This window comes from Lactuca virosa, chromosome 1, assembly GCF_052849685.1.
Source record: "Lactuca virosa cultivar CGN04683 chromosome 1, Lactuca_virosa_CGN04683_v6, whole genome shotgun sequence".
Taxonomy (NCBI): Eukaryota; Viridiplantae; Streptophyta; class Magnoliopsida; order Asterales; family Asteraceae; genus Lactuca; species Lactuca virosa.
The window spans coordinates 73636812-73663672 of NC_136426.1; the positions used below are offsets into that span (position 1 = coordinate 73636812).

Sequence of the window (26861 nt, forward strand, 5' to 3'; positions counted from 1 at the left end):
TTAGCATGGTCTCAAATGAACTTGAACCTATATATATATATATATATATATATATATATATATATATATATATATATATATATATATATATATATATATATATATATATATATATATATATATATATATATATAGGGAAGGGTTATTTGGAAAACAAATTTTTTTTGTAAAAAAAATTTATTAAAAAACCTTTGATTTTTTTATAAAAAATTAAAAAAAAGTTTTGTAATCTCTAAGAATTTTTTTATGCATTTTTATAATTTTTAAGGTTTTATATATATATATATATATATATATATATATATATATATATATATATATATATCTTGCTTAGTTTTGCAAAGGGTAGAGCCGACCCTGGGTGAGTCTATTTATGTCTTTATCGAGGGACGTAATCAATAAAAATTAAGGAATTTTTCTGCAAATTATAGGGAGAATTTTTGTAATTTATTTTCTAGATAGAGACCAAACCTTCTATTATATGAAAAATATTGCGGCCAAAGTCTAAGAGACAAACGTAATAAAAATGCATAAGGATCTTTGTTGTGAATTAAAGGGACAAATTTTTTTAATTTGTTTTTTCTGAAGAGACCAAACTTGCCGATATACAAATTATTGTGATCAAAGTTTAAAACCTAAAAGTTTTGCTAGTTGTTTTTTATTATATATATAATAATTACAAATGATAAATTGTTTTATCTCATAAAAATTAAATTACTAATAATAATTTAGATAACTTTTTAATGATTTTTTAATAACAATTATATATATTAACGATATATTGTATTGTCACAGTTAACATGTTGATTAAACTCAATCATAATTCATATATACTCAAATAAAGAGTTCAATAACCTTTGAATTGTTGAATGAAAACCGAAACATTTATACTTTTAAAGTAAATGTTCAATTGTGTGAGTGTGTCAATCCATAAAATTATTAAATGGATACATGCATGCCTTAATTAAAGATGAGGGACATGACTAGATCCTCCTTTCTGTTTCATCTTCCAAAAACACGATTGCCAAATTAATGACAATGTGATTAACATTAAGAATACAATTACTGGAAAATAATATATATTACACCGCCTAAATGGTGCATTAATTTTGTTAGTATTATTATTATAGCTTTAGCATTACCAACCAGGCCAGAAAGGGAAGCCGGTGGACATCAACCACGTCCACCCATTGATGAAGCTTCCAACTGTAAACGGTATCGCCTCAACCTTCGTCTTCATCACACCCCACCCTGTCCAATTTACCCTCTTAGACGTATCAGCTCCAAGCCCCACATTTCTGTACTCTCGATAATACAACGTGTCCAATGCAAACGATGACTTATTCCAACGATGCCATCCTTCAGGTTTTATCACGTCACTGATTGTCGATCGCATCACCACCGTTCTTGAATGCTTCTTCCATGGCCTTCCAAGATACGTTGAAAAATTTGCTTGAACCTCCTTAAGCTCAGGAGTCGCATCGATTTTGCTTCTTTGAATGACGATGCCTGTGTTTTGGTTAGGATCTGTCCGGCCTTGAGCTGTCACCATGTTCTTTTGCTTGCGATTCGGGCGATGCGCCAGGATGTCGCAGAACTGGAAGACAACCGCAGCATTACCAAATATGAAATCAACAGTGCCGACGATCATGCAGTTGACGAAGAACTGACGTCCGGTGGTGACATAAAGAGTATCTTGGTATGCGAGAATACTACATCTATAGAACGCCGATAAATCAGACCCAACACGTAGTGCCACTGCTTGATGCCCTGAAGGTCCTGCTGTATTTCGAAATGTAATATCTCGTGCCAAGAATCCTTGACCCATGGCCGCTGTGACAATATGCTATAATAATTTAGTCCATCAGGCATATATATGGTTAAACTTTTATAAATCTTCCATCTATAAATAAACTTTATTTAATCAAACTAACCTACGGTTGCGGAGGTCCAGGTAGTGCTGCCGCCACCGGCGACGTTCTTGCTTCCTGTAATAATCGTTTTTTCTCTTCCATCACCGATAAACATTAAGTTGGGTTTGGTTTTTGGAACTTCAACATTCTCTTCGTACACCCCTTCCGCTATCTTTATTAGGTACCGGGTGTTGCTTTTTTCAGGCGCTGCTTTCACCGCTGCCGCCACCGTCGTATAGTTTCCTTTACCATCCTTGGCCACAGTCACGTTTGGCTCAACTCCCCACAACCCAAACAATTTCCTGTCTCTTGTAGACAACCACTCCGGCCATATCTCCTCCTTGAGGTTTCGTACATCCGACTCTGGCTTGTGGGCCATATCTGTGTCCGTCATGTTCTTAATCATAGCCAGTATATTGCTGCACATCTTTCCACTGAGGTCATAGCCTTGGATGATTGATTTGGACGACTGCTTACAGTCTAAATCGTAAAAGAGGTCGTCCAAGCAGGTCTCCTTATAGGTGATGGTGGTGCTCATGAGGGTTTTGAGGTCGTCTGCCTGTTGCCGAAGAGATTTCTTGGTTGGATATGCCTTCAGCTCTTCAATCATCATGTCAAGATCTTCTAGAGTTCCAGCTACCATCTCTAAGCAGTCATGCAGCGCGATTTTGCAGCGTTTCTTGAGATTGGAAGTGGATGCAAGCTGCTTTATGGCGTTGAAATTTCCTCGAATGGTCTCCTTTGTTTTATTGATAGCAAGTTGGATTACGTCCTTTTTAGTTGCGAGGTTTTTGGTGGTGGAGAGGGTGGAGTAGCAAATGTCTGGGTATAAAGTGGTGATACAAGATGACTTGATGATGTCGGAGTCTGGATTAGTTCCATGGACATTAGAAGTTAGTATGATGGAAGCAATAAGAAGTAAAAGTGTGATGTTTCTGTTGCCGGAGTTGGAGTTGGACATAGTGAGCAGATGCATGCGACTGCAGGATGAGGCATGGTGATGAGTCGAAGTGTGTACAATGTACATATATTATGGTTTATTTTTATGAGCATATTTGTTTGGATTTAATTAGTATGTACGATTTATTTGATAAAATGGGTAAAGTGTTGTTAGTATTATGGATTTGGAAAGGATGGTGGATGAACTAAAATAAAGGAAGCTAGACGTACCTCCATGCATCTCCATAAGGTATTTCTTTAGCACACATTAGTCCATACGACTTGTTAATATCAAAAAGTTAATTGCAAAACATATGACTAGCTAGAAAAAAGTCCTTATAAGTGCAATATTAAAACCTTTAATTTGGCAAGCTATATGCAATGATAAAGTTCATATTCCAAGCGAAAATAAAAGGAAATTAAGCAAAAAGTTAATTGCAAAACATATGACTAGCTAGAAAAAAGTCCTTATAAGTGCAATATTAAAACCTTTAATTTGGCAAGCTATATGCAATGATAAAGCTCATATTCCAAGCAAAAATAAATGGAAACTAAGCAAAATCATGTAACAAATTATGTATTAACAGGAAAACAAAATATTTAAAGCATTAGATTAAAAGTAGCTTTAATTATTATCTTAGCTCATCCCCATATATATATATATATATATATATATATATATATATATATATATATATATATATATATATATATATATATATATATATATATATATATATATATATATATATATATATATATACTAAACTGCAAATTTAGTCATGTGTTTTACAAAAAATTATGGATAAAGACGAAAAAGTTTTCAATTTGCACCACCTGGCCAAAATGAAAACTTTTTTGTGGTTTGTGTCGATGAATTATATAAGGTTTGTTTGGGATATGTAGCACATTTTACCACATATACGGTTTCTATGGCCTTTCAGAGTGGGTTTCATGAAGTCATGAATTAGTTTCGTGATTGAGGTGACAACCGTTAGTTCTATATGTTCAACAATGATCATAAATTAAATAATATTATTAATAACGTATGACCATATGGAGTCACTAGACACCAACAGATCGTTTATCTAATGAATTTGATTCATAATAAATGTCATACCTCTTGTATCCATTGTTTTGTGAAAAAAATAATATTGTATCTTAATTCATATGGTATGAATTAATTTAAGTATGTCAAATCATTCAGAGGTTAAATGATTTAAATAAATTGTATACCTTTATTTAGTTAAATAAAATATATATGTACATATATAAAATCATTTTTATATATGTATATATAAATACAAAGGTTATTTAAAAGAATTGAAGTTTATATTTTACAAAGAGGTTAAAGTAACTTTTATAAAATATAAAAGTAAGAGTGTAAGACACACACACATACACACATACATACACTCTTTCTTTCTATCTCCTTTTAAATTCGTCCAATCACCTCCAAGGAAGGTCCAATGGGGTTTGTTTGACTTGTGTCTCTCAATGCATGTTCTTGAATGGTTCAAGGCTCATAATTGAGTTAGATGACATATAGGTGGAGACTAATGATAAAAGACTTCCTTTTCTTTCCATTTTAGAGGCTTTGTCGAAAATACCCGTCACACTCTCTCTTATCTCTAAAGTGTTAGGAAGATAAAGTACACACAAATGTACTCTCTTGAAACATCAAATTTAGATTTGATTTTCAAGCTTAAGAGTTTTGTGTATATCAAGAGTTGAACTAGCATTCGGTGGTGTTGGAATCTTGTTGGTGGATTATTTCTCTAAAGGAAGTCTCGATTGCCTTCTTGCCATCTTTACTAACGTTCAACCTCCCGAGAGGATTCAAAGGCTTCAAAGGTTGTAATACATAAATCTCCATATGGTTGTATTATATTATCTTGTATGTTCATGTACAGTGATCCTTTGATGGTTTCTACTTGTTGAAGTATTTTACATAAAATATAAAAGTCTTCCGTTGCAAAATCTCTTGATTTTATGGTTTAATTATATCTCGACTTGAACAAATTCCCAACAACAATGACCACGACCGTGCACACCTATATCCCTATGGGTCATGGTGGGTTGTGGTTAGCACCTCATTTTACAATGGGGCTTTCTCTCTTGCGACATCTTCATCTCTTTCTTCTTTCTATCTTCTTCAAGGTGTTAAGTATACAGGTGGTTTGTGGTGGCTAAACTGGAAGCTCTTCATGCCCTTTGGCGTGGAGAGTATAGGCCTAAATGTTGGGTATAATCTTGATGTGGAAAATTGAATAAATAAGTATTTATGGTTTTACATTTTATGCTTTAGTTTATTATTTAGAGATGGTACACTAGTTTGACCGAATTGTTTGGAGTTGAAAGAATCGGTCATTAGTTATTCCTAGTCTTTAGGTAGAGTAGTTAGTCATGCATCACATGGGTGTTTAGAAGGCTATATATAGCCCTTCTCAAATACGAATAAAGTAGAGTTTCTTTTGTCATTACTTTTCTATACAATGCATAGTTAATTCATTTGTGCAGAAAACTTCTTTTCTCTTTTATGTCATCACAGTCGAGTAATAAACAAACAGAAGTGTTATTCTTAATGTGAGTTTTGAGGGTCCATAATCGGGTCGAGGTGATAAGAGTGGGCTTAGATGCTATGACTGTGGAGCATTTGGACACTTTGCAAATGAGTGCACCAAATGTAAGGGGTGAATGTTGGGTATAATCTTGATGTGGAAAATTGAATAAATAAGTATTTATGGTTTTACATTTTATGCTTTAGTTTATTATTTAGAAATGGTACACTAGTTTGACCGAATTGTTTGGAGTTGAAAGAATTGGTCATTAGCTGTTCTTAGTCTTTCGGTAGAGTAGTTAGTCATGCATTACATGGGTGTTTAGAAGGCTATATATAGCCCTTCTCAAATACGAATAAAGTAGAGTTTCTTTTGTCATTACTTTTCTATACAATGCATAGTTAATTCATTTGTGCAGAAAACTTCTTTTCTCTTTTCTGTCATTACAGTCGAGTAATAAACAAACACAAGTGTTATTCTTAGTGTGAGTTTTGAGGGTCCATAATCTACATTTGGTATCAGAACACCAAGCTCATACCTGGTTCGTAGCAAGACAGAGAGATGATTGATTGCAACCTTATGTAATCAGGTCAAGAGGAAGATAGAAAGCAGCAAGGCTGATCAAGTTTAGTGATTAGAAGAAGAAGCAGCAGAAATTTTCTATATGTTAGCAACCAAGAAGGAAAACGCAAGTAGTAAGAATCATTAAGCAAGAAAGCAAGCACTAAGAAGAAAGAAGACAAGAAAGCAGTAGCAAGAAAATAAAGAAGGAAATTAAGCAGTAGCAAGAAAAGAAAGCAGTTAGCAAGAAGCAAGAAGATAAGAAGCAAGAACGAGATCAAGATCGTTGTGGAACTCAAAAGTTTAGCAAGAAATGCCAACAAACGTAGGAACTATCCGTGAGCAAGTTCATGTACCACTTCAGTGTCCTAAACTAACTTAAACGAACTACATTTCGTGGTCAATTATGGTTGAAACGGTGCTAAAGGCATACAATTTATGGGAGTCGGTGGATCCCAGAGGAACTGTGGAAGCAAAGAAGAACCACACCATCAAAGCCATTATCTTTCAAACTCTACCAGAAGATATTTTGTTGTAGGTCTCTAAACATGAAGATGCAAAGGATTTTTGGGAAGCGATTCGGGTTCGATACTTAGGAGTCAATCGAGTCAAAAGGCATGTTTGCAAACTCTTAGGAGTGAGTTGGAGATGCCAAAGATGAAGGAAAAAGAGACAATTAATGATTTTTCGGGAAAGATAAGTGGCATAATGGCAAAATTCAAAAGTCTCGGTTCAAGCCTTGAAGAAGAAGTGGTGGTGAGAAAGCTTCTCAATTCAACCCCAAAGAAATATTTACCAATCATTGCCTCCATCGAGCAATAGTCGGAGAGTGAGACCATGTCCTTTGAAGAAGCAGTGGGAAGACTCAAAGCATACAAAGAAAGACTCAAAAACCATGATGAAAGAGATGAAGACAAGGACAACAAGGACAACTTTTATTAACCAATGATGAGCATGATGATAGGCAATATGGACGAGGAAGAGGTCGGGGAAGAGGATTCGGCAGAAGTGAAAGAGGACATGGAAGAGGCTCGGGTCGAGGTGATAAGAGTGGGCTTAAATGCTATGACTGTGAAGCATTTGGACACTTTGCAAATGAGTGCACCAAATGTAAGGGGGTGAATGTTGGGTATACTCTTGATGTGGAAAATTGAATCAATAAGAATTTATGGTTTTACATTTTATGCTTTAGTTTATTATTTAGAAATGGTGTACTAGTTTGACCGAATTGTTTGGAGTTGAAAGAATCGGTCATTAGCTGTTCCTAGTCTTTAGGTAGAGTAGTTAGTCATGCATCACATGGGTGTTTAGAAGGCTATATATAGCCCTTCTCAAATACGAATAAAGTAGAGTTTCTTTTGTCATTACTTTTCTATACAATGCATAGTTAATTCATTTGTGCAGAAAACTTCTTTTCTCTTTTCTGTCATTCCAGTCGAGTAATAAACAAACACAAGTGTTATTCTTAGTGTGAGTTTTGAGGGTCCATAATCTACATTTGGTATCAGAGCACCAGGCTCATACCTGGTTCGTAGCAAGACAGAGAGATGATTGATTGCAACCTTATGTAATTAGGTCAAGAGGAAGATAGCAAGCAGCAAGGCTGATCAAGTTTAGTGATTAGAAGAAGAAGCAGCAGAAATTTTATGTATGTTTGAAAGCAAGAAGCAAAATGCAAGCATCAAGAATCATTAAGCAAGAAAGCAAGCACCAAGAATAAAGAAGACAAGAAAGCAGTAGCAAGAAAAGAAAGAAGGCAAGAAAGTAGTAGCCAGAAAAGAAAGCAGTTAGAAAGAAGCAAGACGATAAGAAGCAAGAACGAGATCAAGATCGTTGTGGAACTCAAAAGTTTAGCAAGAAATGCCAACAAACGTACGAACTATATGTGAGCAAGTTCATGTACCACTTCAGTGTCCGAAACTAACTGAAACGAACTACATTTCGTGGTCAATTATGGTTGAAACGGTGCTAAAGGCATACAATTTATGGGAGTCGGTGGATCCCAGAGGAACTGTGGAAGCAAAGAAAAACCACACCACCAAAGCCATTATCTTTCAAACTCTACCAGAAGATATTTTGTTGCAGGTCTCTAAACATGAAGATGCAAAGGATTTTTAGGAAGCGATTCGGGTTCGATACTTAGGAGTCGATCGAGTCAAAAGGCACGTTTGCAAAATCTTAGGAGTGAGTTGGAGATGCCAAAGATGAAGGAAAAAGAGACAATTAATGATTTTTCGAGAAAGATAATTGGAATAATGGCAAAATTCAAAAGTCTCGGTTCAAGCCTTGAAGAAGAAGTGGTAGTGAGAAAGCTTCTCAATTCAGCCCCAAAGAAATATTTATCAATCATTGCCTCCATCGAGCAATAGTCGGAGATTGAGACCATGTTCTTTGAAGAAGCAGTGGGAAGACTCAAAGCATACAAAGAAAGACTCAAAAGCCATGATGAAAGAGATGAAGAACAAGGACAACTTTTATTAACCAATGACGAGCATGATGATAGGAAATATGGATGAGGAAGAGGTCGGGGAAGAGGATTCGGCAGAAGTGAAATAGGACGTGGAAGAGGCTTGGGTCGAGGTGATAAGTGGCTTAGATGCTATGACTGTGGAGCATTTGGACACTTTGCAAATGAGTGCACCAAATGTAAGGGGGTGAATGTTGGGTATAATCTTGATGTGGAAAATTGAATAAATAAGTATTTATGGTTTTACATTTTATGCTTTAGTTTATTATTTAGAAATGGTGCACTAGTTTGACCGAATTGTTTGGAGTTGAAAGAATCGGTCATTAGCTGTTCCTAGTCTTTAGGTAGAGTAGTTAGTCGTGCATCACATGGGTGTTTAGAAGGCTATATATAGCCCTTCTCAAATACGAATAAAGTAGAGTTTCTTTTGTCATTACTTTTCTATACAATGCATAGTTAATTCATTTGTGCAGAAAACTTCTTTTCTCTTTTCTGTCATTACAGTCGAGTAATAAACAAACACAAGTGTTATTCTTAGTGTGAGTTTTGAGCGTCCGAAATCTACATTTGGTATCAGAGTACCAGGATCATACCTGGTTCGTAGCAAGACAGAGAGATGATTGATTGCAACCTTATGTAATCAGGTCAAGAGGAAGATATCAAGCAGCAAGGCTGATCAAGTTTAGTGATTAGAAGAAGAAGCAGCAGAAATTTTCTGTATGTTAGCAAGCAGGAAGCAAAACACAAGCAGCAAGAATCATTAAGCAAGAAAGCAAGCACCAAGAAGAAAGAAGACAAGAAAGCAGTAGCAAGAAAAGAAAGAAGGCAAGAAAGCAGTAGCAAGAAAAGAAAGCAGTTAGCAACAAGCAAGAAGATAAGAAGCAAGAACGAGATCAAGTACGTTGTGGAACTCAAAAGTTTAGCAAGAAATTCCAACAAACGTAGGAACTATCCGTGAGCAAGTTCATGTACCACTTCAGTGTCCTAAACTAACTGAAATGAACTACACTTCGTGGTCAATTATGGTTGAAACGGTGCTAAAGGCATACAATTTATGGGAGTCGGTGGATCCCAGAGGAAATGTGGAAGCAAAGAAGAACCACACCACCAAAGCCATTATCTTTCAAACTCTACCAGAATATATTTGGTTGCAGTTCTCTAAACATGAAGATGCAAAGGATTTTTGGGAAGCGATTTAGGTTCGATACTTAGGAGTCGATCGAGTCAAAAGGCACGTTTTCAAACTCTTAGGAGTGAGTTGGAGATGCCAAAGATGAAGGAAAACGAGACAATTAATGATTTTTCGGGAAAGATAAGTGGCATAATGGCAAAATTCAAAAGTCTCGGTTCAAGCCTTGAAGAAGAAGTGGTGGTGAGAAAGCTTCTCAATTCAGCCCCAAAGAAATATTTACCAATCATTGCCTCCATCGAGCAATAGTCGGAGATTGAGACCATGTTCTTTGAAGAAGCAGTGGGAAGACTCAAAGCATACAAAGAAAGACTCAAAAGCCATGATGAAAGAGATGAAGAACAAGAACAACAAGGACAACTTTTATTAACCAATGATGAGAATGATGATAGGCAATATGGACGAGGAAGAGGTCGGGGAAGAGGATTCGACAGAAGTGAAAGAGGACGTGGAAGAGGCTCGGGTCGAGGTGATAAGAGTGGGCTTAGATGCTATGAGTGTGGAGCATTTAGACACTTTCCAAATGAGTGCACCAAATGTAAGGGGGTGAATGTTGGGTATAATCTTGATGTGGAAAATTGAATAAATAAGTATTTATTGTTTTACATTTTATGCTTTAGTTTATTATTTAGAAATGGTACACTAGTTTGACCGAATTGTTTGGAGTTGAAAGAATAGGCCATTAGCTGTTCCTAGTCTTTAGGTAGAGTAGTTAGTCATGCATCACATGGGTGTTTAGAAGGCTATATATAGCCCTTCTCAAATACGAATAAAGTAGAGTTTCTTTTGTCATTACTTTTCTATACAATGCATAATTAATTCAATTGAGCAGAAAACTTCTTTTCTCTTTTCTGTCATTACAGTCAAGTAATAAACAAACACAAGTGTTATTCTTAGTGTGAGTTTTGAGGGTCCATAATCTACACTAAACACTATATCTAATTAATTGGGTTGAATGAAGGTTAAAAGTGGATGAGTAGTCCCATGGAGTACTTGAGTTTAGGGATGTCAAAAACCCCAGTGGGACCCCGATACAGTACAAGACTAAATTTTTAAAAAATCCGGGAGCAGGAGCGGGTGCGGGGGAAGAATTAAACCCCGTTTATTTTCTGGGACCAGGGTCGGGAGTCAGTATTTCCGTCCCGTACTCCCGCGGGGGCCCCTGTTGTACTTTTATGTAAAAAATATATATTTAATATAAAATACATATACAAAATAGATTTTCTAATTTTAGGTTTAGGTTAGGTTTCATTTTCCCGTTTCCATTAATGGATATTGAAGATGTAGTGAATTGGTTATATATTTTTGGACATGTAAGTATTTTATATTTGTAATGTTGGATTTGTCGTATTTTATATTTGTAAGATTGTCGGATTTGTCGTTTTGTAATGTTGGATTTTTAATTTTTTAGTTCCTAAAAGATTAGGTTTTAAGCTTTTAAAGTTATTAAAAATAGTCGTTTTAGCCTAAAACAAAGCAATTTTTTTAGCAAAAAAATCGAATTTTAAGCCTATAAACCGGGGAACGGGTGCGGGACTGGGGGCGATGGAGGTAACCGGGGGCGGGACTGGGGGCTATGTAAATGGGGGATCCGGGGGCGGGATCGAGGGAGGGGCAATAACTGATTTCAGGGGCGGGGGCTGGGGCAGCTATTTCCGCTCCTGTTTGGTCCCGTTGACGTCTACTGAATTTCTATGGTAAAAACATAAATTTTGTAATAAATGTATTTTTTTTATAATTAATTTTATATTTGAGAATGTAATTTATTAAAATAATATAGCTTAATTTTGTAATTTAATAAAATATGTTTATAACTTATTTTTATTAACTAGTTAAAATAATGAAAATTTTAAATTCTAATTAATGTAATGTTTTAAATTTATGTAATTTTATTTATTTATAAAATTGATAAACACAAAATAGAATGATATATTATTAATAAGGGATTTTATAATATGTGCCCTAAGGGCACATATAAAAAACATTAATTAAAATATTAATTATAAGGAATATTACCATAATTAAATATGATAAATATTTATTATAAATAATATTTTTTATAATTAATGTATTTTGCATTTAGTTATGGTAATATTACACATAATTAATGTTTAACACGTTTAATTATGGTAATATTTCTTATAACTAATACTTCAATTAACGCTTATTATATGTGCCCTTAAGGCCCATATTAGAAAATTCTAATTACAATCAATTAGTTCAGCACCACTATCATCCTAAACACACATGGAAACTAAGATTTCAATCTACACAAAAACCAAAATAAAGGAAGGTATATAATCTATTTTTCCAGCCATGTTATCACATGTTCAACAAAGTATTCAGGCTCAACTTGTATTTCCAACCTCTCTTCATCACAACCTCCAGCGAATATATTACAAAAGCTTTAATCTTTATGGTGATATAGACACAATCCATGTGATCAGTGTAACATCCTTAAAAATCACAACCAATTTAAACTTTTCACAACAACCCATTTACTAATAAAAGTGTTTACAAAACCATTGTTTCAAAAACATGATTTAAAATCAGAGTCACCCAAGATCCAATCAGTAGTGAAACCAAGGATGTGTACTGTCACACCTTCTCCTTGCCATGGTCCTCGGAAGAATCTGAAACCATAAACAAAAACTGTAAGCACAAAGCTCAGTGAGTTCGCCTAAAGTACCAACACACGAAAAAATAACATATTCAAATGACAACAAGTATTGGGTCCACAACTAAAAGAATGGATTACCCCTGAGCCCAAAGTATGAGTCTGGCTTGCTTATCAGACCCATAGTTCATATCTGGCTTGTTCCTGAGCCCACAACATAAGTCTGGCTTGTCCCCAGGGCCCACAGCTTATGCCTGGCTTGCTCCCTGAGCCCACAATATAAGTCTGGATTGCCCTAGGGGCACAAAGCTTATGTTTGGCTTGCTCCCTAACCTAATCAGTCATTAGACTGAAATACTCTCAAGCCCTTAATACGAGTCTGGCATACCACCTGGTCCTCAGTTCGTATCTGGAATGCACCTGATGCCTCAGTATGAGTCTGGCATACCCCACCCAACCCTCAACTCATAATTGGAATGTTCCAGGGTTACTAGCTACAACACGAAGCAGTACAACCTCAACCTAATACAATATGTCGACATATACATAACAGATAAACATATAATCAGTCAACATGCAAAGATGCAGATCTACAGATCACTAGGCATAACATCATACTATCACATATCATGATATCTAATCCAATGGGCTGGCCTTGATGCCTTCGACCCATAAGTACAGTGAGGAAGACTCACCTCAATCTGCTAATAATCAAATAACTGCTCGGACCGCCGAACCAGATAACCTCATGCCAACTAACAATAAATACAATCTTAATCAATAATTAACCTGATAACCCAAAATACCCTTAGGTCAAACTTGGTCAACCATTGTCAAAGTCAAAGTCAACCGTCAAGGTCTAAAAGTCAATATTTCTTCCCAACGGAGTACGTCATGCGTACCAAGAGAGTACGCCCATCGTACTCTGATGTTGACCAATAACGGGGCACTGACCGCGTACACACAACGTACCACGAGGTACGTGTTAGATGCCATTTTATGCATCTTATAGGGTAGTTTTTATCATCATTTTAGCATCATATTTTGTACATTTGCATGCCATTTATTTAAATAATGTTCAGCTCATGTCTTTCGTTAGAATTCCCGTACTGCTCATGTTTTTATGTCAATTTCAGATAGTTCGAGTGGAGCAGTGCTTTGGGAGCAGTTGGATGCGCGTTTGGAGCTTAAAATGGAGCTTGGGACTTATGGAGTATGTTGAGGAATGCTTGAAATATGCTTTGGTTAAGAAACATCCGATTGAATTGATCACACGAAGATAGAATCTACAATCCGAAGTTAAAGGATGTTGCTGGCAGCTTTGACCCCCTGTCAGTATTTTGACCATATCTCATGAACCGTAACTCCGATTGACGCGATTCAAAATGATCTGAAAATTAGACGAAATTTCGGATGTCTTAGGCACAACATGCGATCGCAGGTTGTAACGCCCGTAGATCCGGGCTAGTCAATTTAGAGACGATAAGCATCAAAAGTGATTTTTTTGATAGAAGATTATTTAGAATGAATAATCTTAACCAAGTTGTAGTATACGTCACAAGGTTTCCGAAAATATAAAGAATGCCGAAATCCGAGTTATAACGAAGAAGTTATGACCTGTCGAAGTTTCGTGACAGAACCGGCACGACATAGCGCGACGTAAATAGTGAATTTACGATAGAGCGATATTTGGATTTAGCGATCTAAACGAAAGTCGTAGAATACGTTAAACCGAGAGCGTGCATGAAAAGAACGCCCAAATCTGACTTCGTATGAGGAAGTTATGATTTTTCGAAGTTTCGGCTTAGCAGTGTACAACCCGAAGTATGAATATGAGATCGAGCGATATTTAGCCGAAACAATCTAAACGGGAATCGAAGATCTCGTTGATAGTAGTCCAACGGTAAAAAGACAGACGAAAACGGACGTCAGATGAAGGAGTTATAAATTTCTAACGGAGTTTTCCTGTCCCGGCCTACTAAAAATAATATAATAAAAATATAATAAAAATAAAGTCAAAATTAGCCGACCGAGTCTAAACGAGAGTTGTAGAGCATAGTCTCACCTACGCGTCGATATAAAGAACGTCGAAAACGGAGCTCGTATGCGAAAGTTATGAATTTCTGAAGTTTGGGGCACAAACCCCGATACTGTGTCAGAGTTCACGACGTGAATACAGTGTTCACGACGTGAACTCAGTGATTTGACCTTTCAGAGCCTGTCAGACGCAACCTGTGATGACGCATGCAGTGACGACTAAGTTCACGACGTGAGAACTTAAAATTCACGACGTGAGAGCTGAAAAATGACCCTATAAATAGAAATCGAGGGTCAGCCGATTTTGGTTGCTCAATCTCTTCTCTCCCACTCCCGATACTCTCTCTAAGCCCTATTTTAACCCCCGAAGCCCCGGTATCATCCCGAGACACGAAGCAAGTCCCGAAGCCCGAAGATCCCGAGAAGAAAAGAGTTTCCGAGCCGAAGCTCTGCCTGCGAGAAGTCCGGTGTGTGAAGATCTTCCAGTTTCACCGAAGAAGTACTACTCTTAGAGCTGTAGTGCTGTCCGATCATCTTCTGATCAAGTGAGTGTATAGTCCCTTTCATAAACACGATTTTAATACAAGTATTGTTTGAATGTATTAAGTATACGGTTGGTGTGAGTGTGTAGTTACTTTCTTCTAACACATAAATACGAAGTATTTGCTATGAAATACGTGCTATGTGTTTATATATTATTTGTCTATTTGAAATGGACATGGAATTGATGTTTTATACAGGTGTTAAATGATTTAAACTATGTAAGTATTTATATCTACGAAAATGTTGGGTAGAACATGGGTAGATGGGATAGTTGGTGACTATGGAGTTAGCGCCTATTGTATAAACCTTGGCGACGATGTGACTTTGTGCCTATTTGATGAACCTTGGCGACTATGGAGTTATCGCACGTTGAGTAAATTTTGGCGACTATGGAGTTAGCGCTTGTTGAGTAAACCTTGGCGACTATGGAGTTAGCGCTTGTTAAGTGAACCTTGGTGACTATGGAGTTAGCACTTGATAGCTATGGATTTAGTACCTAATAGATAAACTTTGGAAGCAATGGACTTCGTGCCAATTCCTTAGGTCAATCCTTAGGAACGAATGAATAAAGGATAGTTGATTCTTAGGGTAAAACCTTAAGAAATAAAGAAGATAATGGGGATGAGTAATTTGGTTGATTGTTTGATGATTAAATATAATAATTATATTATTGTGGGTTGAAAACCCTCTATGCTCACCAGGCTCCCAAGCCTGACCCACTTAGTTTTCTTTGCATTACAGGTAATGGCATAAGAGTATAAGTTGGTGGACTTGACGAGAGATTTTGGATTATAGATCAGTAGTTATAAATAACTGTTGTAAGGTCTATTTTATACTGTTTATGCTTTTGGTCTGTATCGGAACATGACATCCCGAGATTTTGTTATTTAATGAAAATACATTTCTTTAAAGAAATGCTTTGATAAATTCTTATCACATTTTGTTTTGGGAACAAATTACGCAACTGTTTTCTGTAAACGATTACTCTGATTTTAAAACAAAGCATAAACAAATCGGTCTTTTCTGGCCGTGAAAATGGGGATGTCACAGTTGGTATCAGAGCATTAGTTTAAGCGAACTAGGAATTTGTAGGATTTCTAGACTTAAACTTAGAATGCTAAGCGATGATTGTGAGATGAGTGTCTACCATATTTTAAGACACGAGCACTAGTATATTTTAGGAAAGATGCCTAAAATGCTTTTATGTGCTAAATGTTATATGTTTGCCATATATAATGTTATTTGTTCGGATCTTTGGTCTGTTGCCGACCGGATCTGGAAACCTTATGTGTTTAGGATTCTAAGCGTACGATTACGATATTAGGACTAGCATGTAAACGTTTCGGAGTGATAAGGATGATATATGTATCTATCGTGAATGAGGATCTAAATTCACCTTATTCGGTGTATAGATCAAGAATGGCAAGAACTAGAAGCGGAGTTGGAAACGCAAATGAGAACAGGAATCAACCACCAGTGATTGAGCAAATACCTGTTGTAGCTGCAGCACCTGAGCCAATGACGATGGCCGATGTACAAGCAATGATGCAGGCGATGTTGGATCGTCAAATGGAGGAGACCAGGCGGTTGCTTCGACAGAATCGTGAAGAATTGTCAATTCAAGTGGAAGAGCCCAAAGTAAATGGAGGGCATTCGGAAGGAGGAAACTACAGTGGGACCGTTGGTCAAGCCAACCCACTAATAGTTCGCCGAAACAACCAGGATGGAGGAAATGACGGACGTGGATGCAAGTACAAGGATTTCATGGCATCCAAAGCACCGTGTCTTTCTGGGAGCCCGACACCGGTGCAAGTCATGGACTGGATCTCCGAGATGGAGACAATGTTTGAAAGTTGCGAGTGTAGCAACAGACAGAAGACCGCTCTTGCAATTCCTCTGTTAAAATCTGGAGTACTGAGCTGGTGGAAGTTACTGGCCGGTTCGATGCCCAAGGGGGAAGCTAGCAAGATGTCTTGGGAAGAGTTCGTGGTGCAACTGAAAATGCAATACTGCTCTGAGCAGGATCTTCTGGAAATCAACAATGAGTTCCAGAATCTGAAGAAAGGAAAATTGAGCATCACTGAATATGCTACAAGCTTTACGGAGAAGATGAAGCTTATTCCATACCTAATTCCAACTGAACTTTCCAAGGTTAACAAGTTTGCCAATGGATTACCAACGGACTTTGGTCCGATAGTCAAGCAAGCAACCACTCTGAAAGTCGCCATCTGGGCAGCCAAGAATGTTGAGACCCAAATAAAAGAAAAGGGTCTGGAGAGAGCTGAAGTTGGAGAGAAAAGGAAACGTGAAAGATCTTCAATAACCAACAAAGAAAGCAAATTCTCGAAATCTGTGGAAAAAGATGAAGTTAAGTGGTGTGAGAAGTGTAAAAAGAAACACTTCGGGAAATGTAGCGAGGAGATGACTTGCTACAAATGTGGGAAGACAGGGCATTACGCCAACAAGTGCGCACCTATCAAGAAGGTGTGCTACAGATGTAACGAAGAAGGGCATATTTCTAAAGATTGCCCAAAGAAAAACACACCTCCACAGCCAAGGGCATTCCACATGCTCCTCGACGAAGCAGAAAACGATGGGAGGATTAAAATATGAAGACTTCATACCTATATATAAAGTCTGTATCAGGAAGTGTAGCCTATTAGAGGCATAGTATAGGGTGAACTTGAACCTTTGTGTAATCGTTTCAAGAAATAATATAAACACTGGTTTTGTTATCTGATGTGTTGAATGATTATATGATTTATGTATGGTGACTTGGTTGACTGCGAGACAATACTTGGGACGAGTATGAGTAGGTGTGAATGGTAGTAGAGATCTATACTAATAGATACATAGGACTCACGCTTGGATCAGGGAAAGTCACAAGGTTACCAAGAAGCTAGTGATTGGTCTCGTTTTATTCAAGTATGTCATTACCATTGTTTCGGTAATGACTAGTAAGATGGTTGTTATTCCGACCCTAGTGGTCATATCGAATTGAGTCCGACTACAATGAGTTTGTTACGTGGTTCAGAGAACCAAGTTCGAGGTAGCATCTGACTTAAGTCAGAAGATTGAAATCAATGCGACCAATAGCATCACGCTCGTTAGTAGCTAGAGATGCTACATGTTAAAATGTGACTATATCACATTAGAATATGAAGGAAGGTATATTCCATTTTGGAATTTGACTCTAAGAGACTTGAGTCTAGACGTTGCATCATCCGATGAAGGTCATTAGAACATGACCCATCGATCTGTTACAATAGATAAGGGGAAGTACTTATCCTAAGAAGAAGAAGGAGTCCTCAATAAGGATTTATTTTGTAACTTGTAGGTTACGATTGAAAGTCCAACCTAGTACGAAGAGCAGGTGCCAGATCGAGCATCATGGTTATTACTTAGGATGCAAAGATAACGTATGGAATAATTATACAAGTCCTATTTTCGTTGATGATTCCGGGATGTAATCATCCTAAGGGGGAGATAATTGTAACGCCCGTAGATCCGGGCTAGTCAATTTAGACACGATAAGCATCAAAAGTGATTTTTTTGATAGAAGATTATTTAGAATGAATAATCTTAACCAAGTTGTAGTATACGTCACAAGGTTTCCGAAAATATAAAGAATGCCGAAATCCGAATTATAACGAAGAAGTTATGACCTGTCGAAGTTTCGCGACAGAACCAGCACGACACAGCGCGACGTAAATAGTGAATTTACGATAGAGCGATACTTGGATTTAGAGATCTAAACGAAAGTCGTAGAATACGTTAAACCGAGAGCGTGCATGAAAAGAACGCCCAAATCTGACTTCGTATGAGGAAGTTATGATTTTTCGAAGTTTCGGCTTAGCAGTGTACAGCTCGAAGTTCGAATATGAGATCGAGCGATATTTAGCTGAAACAATCTAAACGAGAATCGAAGATCTCGTTGATAGTAGTCCAACGGTAAAAAGACAGACGAAAACGGACGTCAGATGAAGGAGTTATAAATTTCTAACGGAGTTTTCCTGTCCCGGCCTACTAAAAATAATATAATAAAAATAAAGTCAAAATTAGCCGACAGAGTCTAAACGAGAGTTGTAGAGCATAGTCTCACCTACGCATCGATATAAAGAACGTCGAAAACGGAGCTCGTATGCGAAAGTTATGAATTTCTGAAGTTTGGGGCACGAACCCCGATACTGTGTAAGAGTTCACGACGTGAATACAGTGTTCACGACGTGAACTCAGTGATTTGACCTTTCAGAGCCTGTCAGATGCAACCTGTGATGACGCATGCAGTGACGACTAAGTTCACGACGTGAGAACTTAAAATTCACGACGTGAGAGCTGAAAAATGACCCTATAAATAGAAATCCAGGGTCAGCCGATTTTGGTTGCTCAATCTCTTCTCTCCCACTCCCATAGTTCATATCTGGCTTGCTCCTGAGCCCACAACATAAGTCTGGCTTGTCCCCAGGGCCCACAGCTTATGCCTGGCTTGCTCCCTGAGCCCACAATATAAGTCTGGATTGCCCTAGGGGCACAAAGCTTATGTTTGGCTTGCTCCCTAACCTAATCAGTCATTAGACTGAAATACTCTCAAGCCCTCAATATGAGTCTGGCATACCACCCGGTCCTCAGTTCGTATCTGGAATACACCTGATGCCTCAGTATGAGTCTGGCATACCCCACCCAACCCTCAACTCATAATTGGAATGTTCCAGGGTTACTAGCTACAACACGAAGCAGTACAACCTCAACCCAACACAATATGTCGACATATACATAACAGATAAACATATAATCAGTCAACATGCAAAGATGCAGATCTACAGATCACTAGGCATAACATCATACTATCACATATCATGATATCTAATCCAATGGGCTGGCCTTGATGCCTTCGACCCATAAGTACAGTGAGGAAGACTCACCTCAATCTGCTGATAATCAAATAACTGCTCGGACCGCCGAACCAGATAACCTCACGCCAACTAACAATAAATACAATCTTAATCAATAATTAACCTGATAACCCAAAATACCCTTAGGTCAAACTTGGTCAACCATTGTCAAAGTCAAAGTCAACCGTCAAGGTCTAAAAGTCAATATTTCTTCCCAACGGAGTACGTCATGCGTACCAAGAGAGTACGCCCATCGTACTCTGATGTTGACCAATAACGGGGCACTGACCGCGTACACACAACGTACCACGAGGTACGTGTTAGATGCCATTTTATGCATCTTATAGGGCAGTTTTTATCATCATTTTAGCATCATATTTTGTACATTTGCATGCCATTTATTTAAATAATGTTCAGCTCATGTCTTTCGTTAGAATTCCCGTACTGCTCATGTTTTTATGTCAATTTCAGATAGTTCGAGTGGAGCAGTGCTTTGGGAGCAGTTGGGTTCGCGTTTGGAGCTTAAAATGGAGCTTGGGACTTATGGAGTATGTTGAGGAATGCTTGAAATATGCTTTGGTTAAGAAACATCCGATCGAATTGATCACACGAAGATAGAATCTGCAATCCGAAGTTAAAGGATGTTGCTGGCAGCTTTGACCCCCTGTCAGTATTTTGACCATATCTCATGAACCGTAACTCCGATTGACGCGATTCAAAATGATCTGAAAATTAGACGAAATTTCGGACGTCTTAGGCACAACATGCGATCGCAGGTTGTAACGCCCGTAGATCCGGGCTAGTCAATTTAGAGACGATAAGCATCAAAAGTGATTTTTTTGATAGAAGATTATTTAGAATGAATAATCTTAACCAAGTTGTAGTATACGTCACAAGGTTTCCGAAAATATAAAGAATGCCGAAATCCGAGTTATAACGAAGAAGTTATGACCTGTCGAAGTTTCGCGACAGAACCGGCACGACACAGCGCGACGTAAATAATGAGTTTACGATAGAGCGATATTTGGATTTAGCGATCTAAACGAAAGTCATAGAATACGTTAAACCGAGAGCGTGCATGAAAAGAACGCCCAAATCTGACTTCGTATGAGGAAGTTATGATTTTTCGTAGTTTCGGCTTAGCAGTGTACAACCCGAAGTTCGAATATGAGATCGAGCGATATTTAGCCAAAACAATCTAAACGGGAATCGAAGATCTCGTTGATAGTAGTCCAACGGTAAAAAGACAGACGAAAACGGACGTCAGATGAAGGAGTTATAAATTTCTAACGGAGTTTTCCTGTCCCGGCCTACTAAAAATAATATAATAAAAATATAGTAAAAATAAATTCAAAATTAGCCGACCGAGTCTAAACGAGAGTTGTAGAGCATAGTCTCACCTACGCGTCGATATAAAGAACGTAGAAAACGGAGCTCGTATGCGAAAGTTATGAATTTCTGAAGATGGGGCACGAACCCCGATACTGTGTCAGAGTTCACGACGTGAATACAGTGTTCACGACGTGAACTCAGTGATTTGACCTTTCAGAGCCTGTCAGACGCAACCTGTGATGACGCATGCAGTGACGACTAAGTTCACGACGTGAGAACTTAAAATTCACGACGTGAGAGCTGAAAAATGACCCTATAAATAGAAATCGAGGGTCAGCCGATTTTGGTTGCTCAATCTCTTCTCTCCCACTCCCGATACTCTCTCTAAGCCCTATTTTAACCCCCCGAAGCCCCGGTATCATCCCGAGACACGAAGCAAGTCCCGAAGCCCGAAGATCCCGAGAAGAAAAGAGTTTCCGAGCCGAAGCTCTGCCTGCGAGATGCCCGGTGTGTGAAGATCTTCCAGTTTCACCGAAGAAGTACTACTCTTAGAGCCGTAGTGCTGTCTGATCATCTTCTGATCAAGTGAGTGTATAGTCCCTTTCATAAACACGATTTTAATACAAGTATTGTTTGAATGTATTAAGTATACGTTTTGTGTGAGTGTGTAGTTACTTTCTTCTAACACTTAAATACGAAGTATTTGCTATGAAATACGTGCTATGTGTTTATATATTATTTGTCTATTTGAATGGGCATGGAATTGATGTTTTATACAGGTGTTAAATGATTTAAACTGTGTAAGTATTTATATCTATGAAAATGTTGGGTAGAACATGAGTAGATGGGATAGTTGGTGACTATGGAGTTAGCGCCTATTGTATAAACCTTGGCGACGATGTGACTTTGTGCCTATTTGATGAACCTTGGCGACTATGGAGTTAGCGCACGTTGAGTAAACCTTGGCGACTATGGAGTTAGCGCTTGTTGAGTAAACCTTGGCGACTATGGAGTTAGCGCTTGTTAAGTGAACCTTGGTGACTATGGAGTTAGCACCTGATAGCTATGGATTTAGTACCTAATAGATAAACTTTGGAAGCAATGGACTTCGTGCCAATTCCTTAGGTCAATCCTTAGGAACGAATGAATAAAGGATAGTTGATTCTTAGGGTAAAACCTTAAGAAATAAAGAAGATAATGGGGATGGGTAATTTGGTTGATTGTTTGATGATTAAATATAATAATTATATTATTGTGGGTTGAAAACCCTATATGCTCACCAGGCTCCCAAGCCTGACCCACTCAGTTTTCTTTGCATTACAGGTAATGACACAGGAGTATAAGTTGGTGGACTTGACGAGAGATTTTGGATTATAGATCAGTAGTTACAAATAACTGTTGTAAGGTCTATTTTATACTGTTTATGCTTTTGGTCTGTATCGGAACATGACATCCCGAGATTTTGTTATTTAATGAAAATACATTTCTTTAAAGAAATGCTTTGATAATATCTTATCACATTTTGTTTTGGGAACAAATTCCGCAACTGTTTTCTGTAAACGATTACTTCTGATTTTAATACAAAGCATAAACAAATCGGTATTTTCTGGCCGTGAAAATGGGGATGTCACACAGGTTGCCTTCATGCGATCGCATGGGGCCCTTTTGCGATCGCAGGTTAGGTCGCAAATTGTCTTCGAGGTTCTTTTGTGCCAAAAATTCATCCGGAAGTGAAAAATGAAAACCTGCGATCGCAGGTTGTGTACATGCGATCGCAGGTTGGCCAAAAAGTTCCAAAATAGCATCCTACTTCATTAAAAAGGCACGAGACGTGTTTACTTCAAAACGTGCGATCGCAGGTTGTGTACATGCGATCGCATGCACGTTGTTTTTGCTGTTGGACGTATAAATAGACCTTATAACCTTCCAGTAACCTAAGTTGGCGATTCCAGAGGTTCCAGACGACGAAAATACGATTTTGGAGGCGTTTCTTCTCCGATTTTAGCGATTTCTGAAGATCTGAAGACTGTGGATCATCTCCTACATTTAGTTTAGTAAGATTTAGTAGTTTAATGTTTCTTTTTATTGTTTTAGATCAGATTTTAGCCATGTCTGGCTAAACCCTAGTTTTCAGTTCTGCAAAGACAAGTACTTTTCATGTGATTGATCATTAGATCTGGTTTTTGATTTGTGTTTCTATCTAGATTCTTCAGTTTTGCTCTTAATGAATGTTTGATTTTGATTCTTGTTAGTCTGATCACCTAGCTAGGGTTTTATCATTCCAGTTAATCAGTTAATAGAATCCGTAATTGTTCTAATTAATTGGTAAAAGTAACAAGTAATAAATTGGTTCCGTGTTTGGGATTTGAATTTATTATAAACTGAAAAATCATATCTTTACGCTTCCGAGCTTGTGAGAAGTATTGGGTATTGCTGGGAATTTTACAAAGAACTTAATGCAACTTTTCTGATCTTAATTAAGAGCTTGTTTGATTAGACAGTAAAAAGTTAGGGTTAATTGAAGAGCTTGTTTTGATTAACTAGTTTAGGTAAAAGAGAAATTACTAGAGCTTGTTAGTTTTTCTCAGTACCAGCTTAGATAGAACGCATCTCAAATAATCACATTTGGATCAGTTGCAAGATTAGGAAAGTCGCAGCAGAACTGGAACTGTTTTTATTATTGACTTTCATTTAATTTAATATCACTGCATTTTAGTTTTTAGTTTACAATTAAAACCCCCTTTTATAATTTCTGTTTTGACTAGATGTGCCTGATGCAAAAAGGCATTGACTTTTAGGCTGTGTCCCTGAGGATTCGACCCTGCTTCCCTGTGCTATATTTTTAGTGCAACAAGCAGTGATAATTTACTTGTTTAATACGCGCGCGACAACGTGTTAACAAATTGGCGCCGTTGCCGGGGACACGGTGCTTTCTAATAGTTTTATGCCAAGAATTTTTCGTTCAGGTACACCTTTAGTTTTTTAATCCAGAAATCGAGCGAACTGCAAGGAGACTGAAAAAAGAGGCAGCAAGAAAGAAACAATCAGCTGGTCTTTTTAGTTCATCATCCTCCCTACCTCCAGAAACCTCCACACCACAAGGCACTCCCTTGTGGAATGAATCAGATCCGTTTTTTCCAAAAGTACCCCCGTCTTCTCCTCAAAACAGCCCATATAAAACTTACTCCCCACCCTCTTCCGTAAAATCTGAAACCACAGATTCTTCAGAAACCGAATCTGAAGACTTAACCATGAGTGGAGACGAAGCGGAAAAGACCCTTAGAGAGTGGGCCACTCAAGAGGTCAATCAGCAGCCCCTCTGTATCACTTTTCCGGAAGCCCATAATTTCAAACTTAAATCTGGTCTGATTAATCTTCTTCCCACATTCCGCGGTCTAGAAAACGAAGACCCACATAAATTCCTCAAGGAATTTCATGTGGTTTGTTCTGGAATGAAGCCTCATGCAGTTACTGAAGACCAGATCAAACTAAGGGTGTTCCCCTTTTCGCTTCAAGATTCTGCAAGAGAATGGTTGTATGAACTCCCATCTGGTTCCATCACCACTTGGACAGAACTCGCAAAGCTGTTTTTAGAGAAATACTTTCCAGAAACGCGAGTCTCCAGTCTCAGAAGAGAAATTATTGGAATCAAACAAGGAAAAAGAGAAGCTTTACGTACTTACTAGGAAAGATTCAAGAAGCTTCTGGTACGGTGCCCACAACATGGGATCAATGATTATCAACTCTATAATTGTTTTTGTGAAGGCCTGACACCCATGGAGAGGCGCCTGATAAATGCTTCCAGTGGTGGTTCCTTGGGTGACATGACCCCATCTGAAATCAGAGAGCTAATCGAAAAGCTGGCGATCGAGTCTAAACATTCCGGGAATAAAGACGAGTGGTATCCAGATCAGCCAAGAGGGGTCAAGGAAGTCAGCAATGTTCATCTGGAAGCTCCAATATCTGAATTGACAAAAGCTGTTCTGCTCTTGACTAAAGAAAAAGCAGCTGAAAAGAAACAATGTGGGATTTGCTTGAAGACTGATCACCCTACAAATATGTGCCCAATATTGCAAGAGGATACAGTTGCAGTCAAAGTTGTCGGGGGCTACCCACAAAATTTTCAGAATAATTATCAGCAGAAACAACAATTTCAGCCTCCACCCGGATTTCAGCAGCAATGAAATTTTCAACAGCCGGGTTTTCAACAAAATTTTCAGAATTAGCAGAATTTCCAGCACCAGAATTTTCAGCAGCCTTCGCAGCAACATTCTGGCGGCTCTAGTATGACTTTGGAAGATATTGTTAAAAGTCTGGCCACCAGCACTCATACGTTCCAGAACAAAACCAGAGCCAGTATCAAAAATCTGGAGCAGCAGGTGTCTCAACTTGCCACTTCTGTCAAGGAAAGTTACCAGGGCACACAGAAAACAATCTGAAGCACAATGTGAGTGCCATTTCCTTGAGAAGCGGGAAAACATATGAAGACCCAAGCGCATATGAACCAGAAAACGATTCTGAGGAAGAATTTGAAGAAGTTCTGGTCGAAGAAAAAGATTTAAAAGAGCCTGAAAAAGAAGAGGAGGAATATGAGGAAGTGTTGGTTGAAAAAGGATCTGAAAATCTGGAAGGAAAAGAAACTCCAACACTACCCAAGCCAATTCTGAAAGAATACAAGCCACTACCGCCCTTCCTATCGCGACTGAGGAGCACGAAGTGCGAAAGAGATGATGAAGATATTATGGAAATTCTTCGCAAGGTAGAGGTAAACATCCCATTACTTGATGTTATAAAACACATTCCTCGTTATGCTAAGTTTTTAAAAGAATTATGTGTTACAAAGAAAAAACTGAAATCTAATGAAACAATTAAAGCTGGTGAAAATATATCCTCTATTTTACAAAAAGGTTTACCTCCAAAGTACAAGGATCCGGGGATTTTCTCAGTTCCTTGTAAATTGGGGAACCTTAGTTTTCCAAAAGCCATGCTTGATTTAGGAGCTTCAGTTAATGTCCTGCCGTTTTCTATTTTTGAAAAATTAAAATTGGGATCTTTGCAAAAGACCGGGACCATCATCCAGTTGGCGGATCATTGAACAGTACACCCAAAAGGTGTGCTTGAGGATGTTCTTGTCCAAGTGGGTGAGCTTATTTTTCCCGCTGATTTTTATATATTGGACATGGGAAACTTGGACACTTCAGATGTGAACTCTATTATTTTGGGAAGGCCTTTTATGAAAACTGTAAAAACAAAAATTGATGTTTTTAATGGAATGATTTCAATGGAGTTTGATGAGGAAGTGGTTAAATTTCAAATTAATAATGATGATTTTCCTTCTGAAAATGTTTCTGTCAATTATATGGTTACCAACAGTCCTTTGTTTGAGGGTTGCTGTGAGTTTTCTAATGTTTCTGTGCAAGAAATTTTTTTAGACAGGAATTCATCTGATAATATATCCAAGGAGCTGGCAGAAGATAAGCTTGGGGAAGTGGAAGAGGTTGAGCTGAAATCTGCTACGGAAGAAGAATCAGATAAAAATATGAAAAGGAAAAAACTTTTGGAAAAAGAAAAGGTGGAAGTGGTGATTTCAGATACAAATCTGAAAAGAAGAAAAATTGAAGAAAAGGAAGAGAGGACTTATGGAAAAAAGAAGAAGATCAGAAAGAGGAAGAAATTTGAAAATCTACAAAGCTTACCTGAAGACAATTTGAATTCTTTTCATTTTGCTGAACAAGTTCCAGATCCATCCATCTTGCCATATTTGAAGGGATCTAGAGTCACAAGGAAAAGAGTTGAGCTTCAGAGAAGTC

General features: G+C 37.8%; 1 protein-coding gene across 1 annotated transcript; it reads right to left on the reverse strand.

Annotated features, from left to right (window-relative positions):
• Positions 1-940: 940 nt before the first annotated feature.
• LOC145105180 (pectinesterase-like) lies at positions 941-2982 on the reverse strand. Its single transcript, XM_079042313.1, has 2 exons — positions 1935-2982; positions 941-1833 (listed from the first exon to the last, which is right to left on the reverse strand). Exons 1-2 carry the CDS (start codon positions 2938-2940, stop codon positions 1139-1141), a joined length of 1701 nt encoding a protein of 566 aa, XP_078898439.1. The 5' UTR covers positions 2941-2982; the 3' UTR covers positions 941-1138.
• Positions 2983-26861: the final 23879 nt, after the last annotated feature.

Coding starts and splice junctions, on each gene's coding strand:
- LOC145105180 (XM_079042313.1), bottom strand. CDS start 2,940: ATGTACATTGTACACACTTCGACTCATCACCATGCCTCATCCTGCAGT. Junction 1,834..1,934: donor CTGGACCTCCGCAACCGTAG/GTTAGTTTGATT, acceptor ATATTGTCACAG/CGGCCATGGGTCAAGGATTC.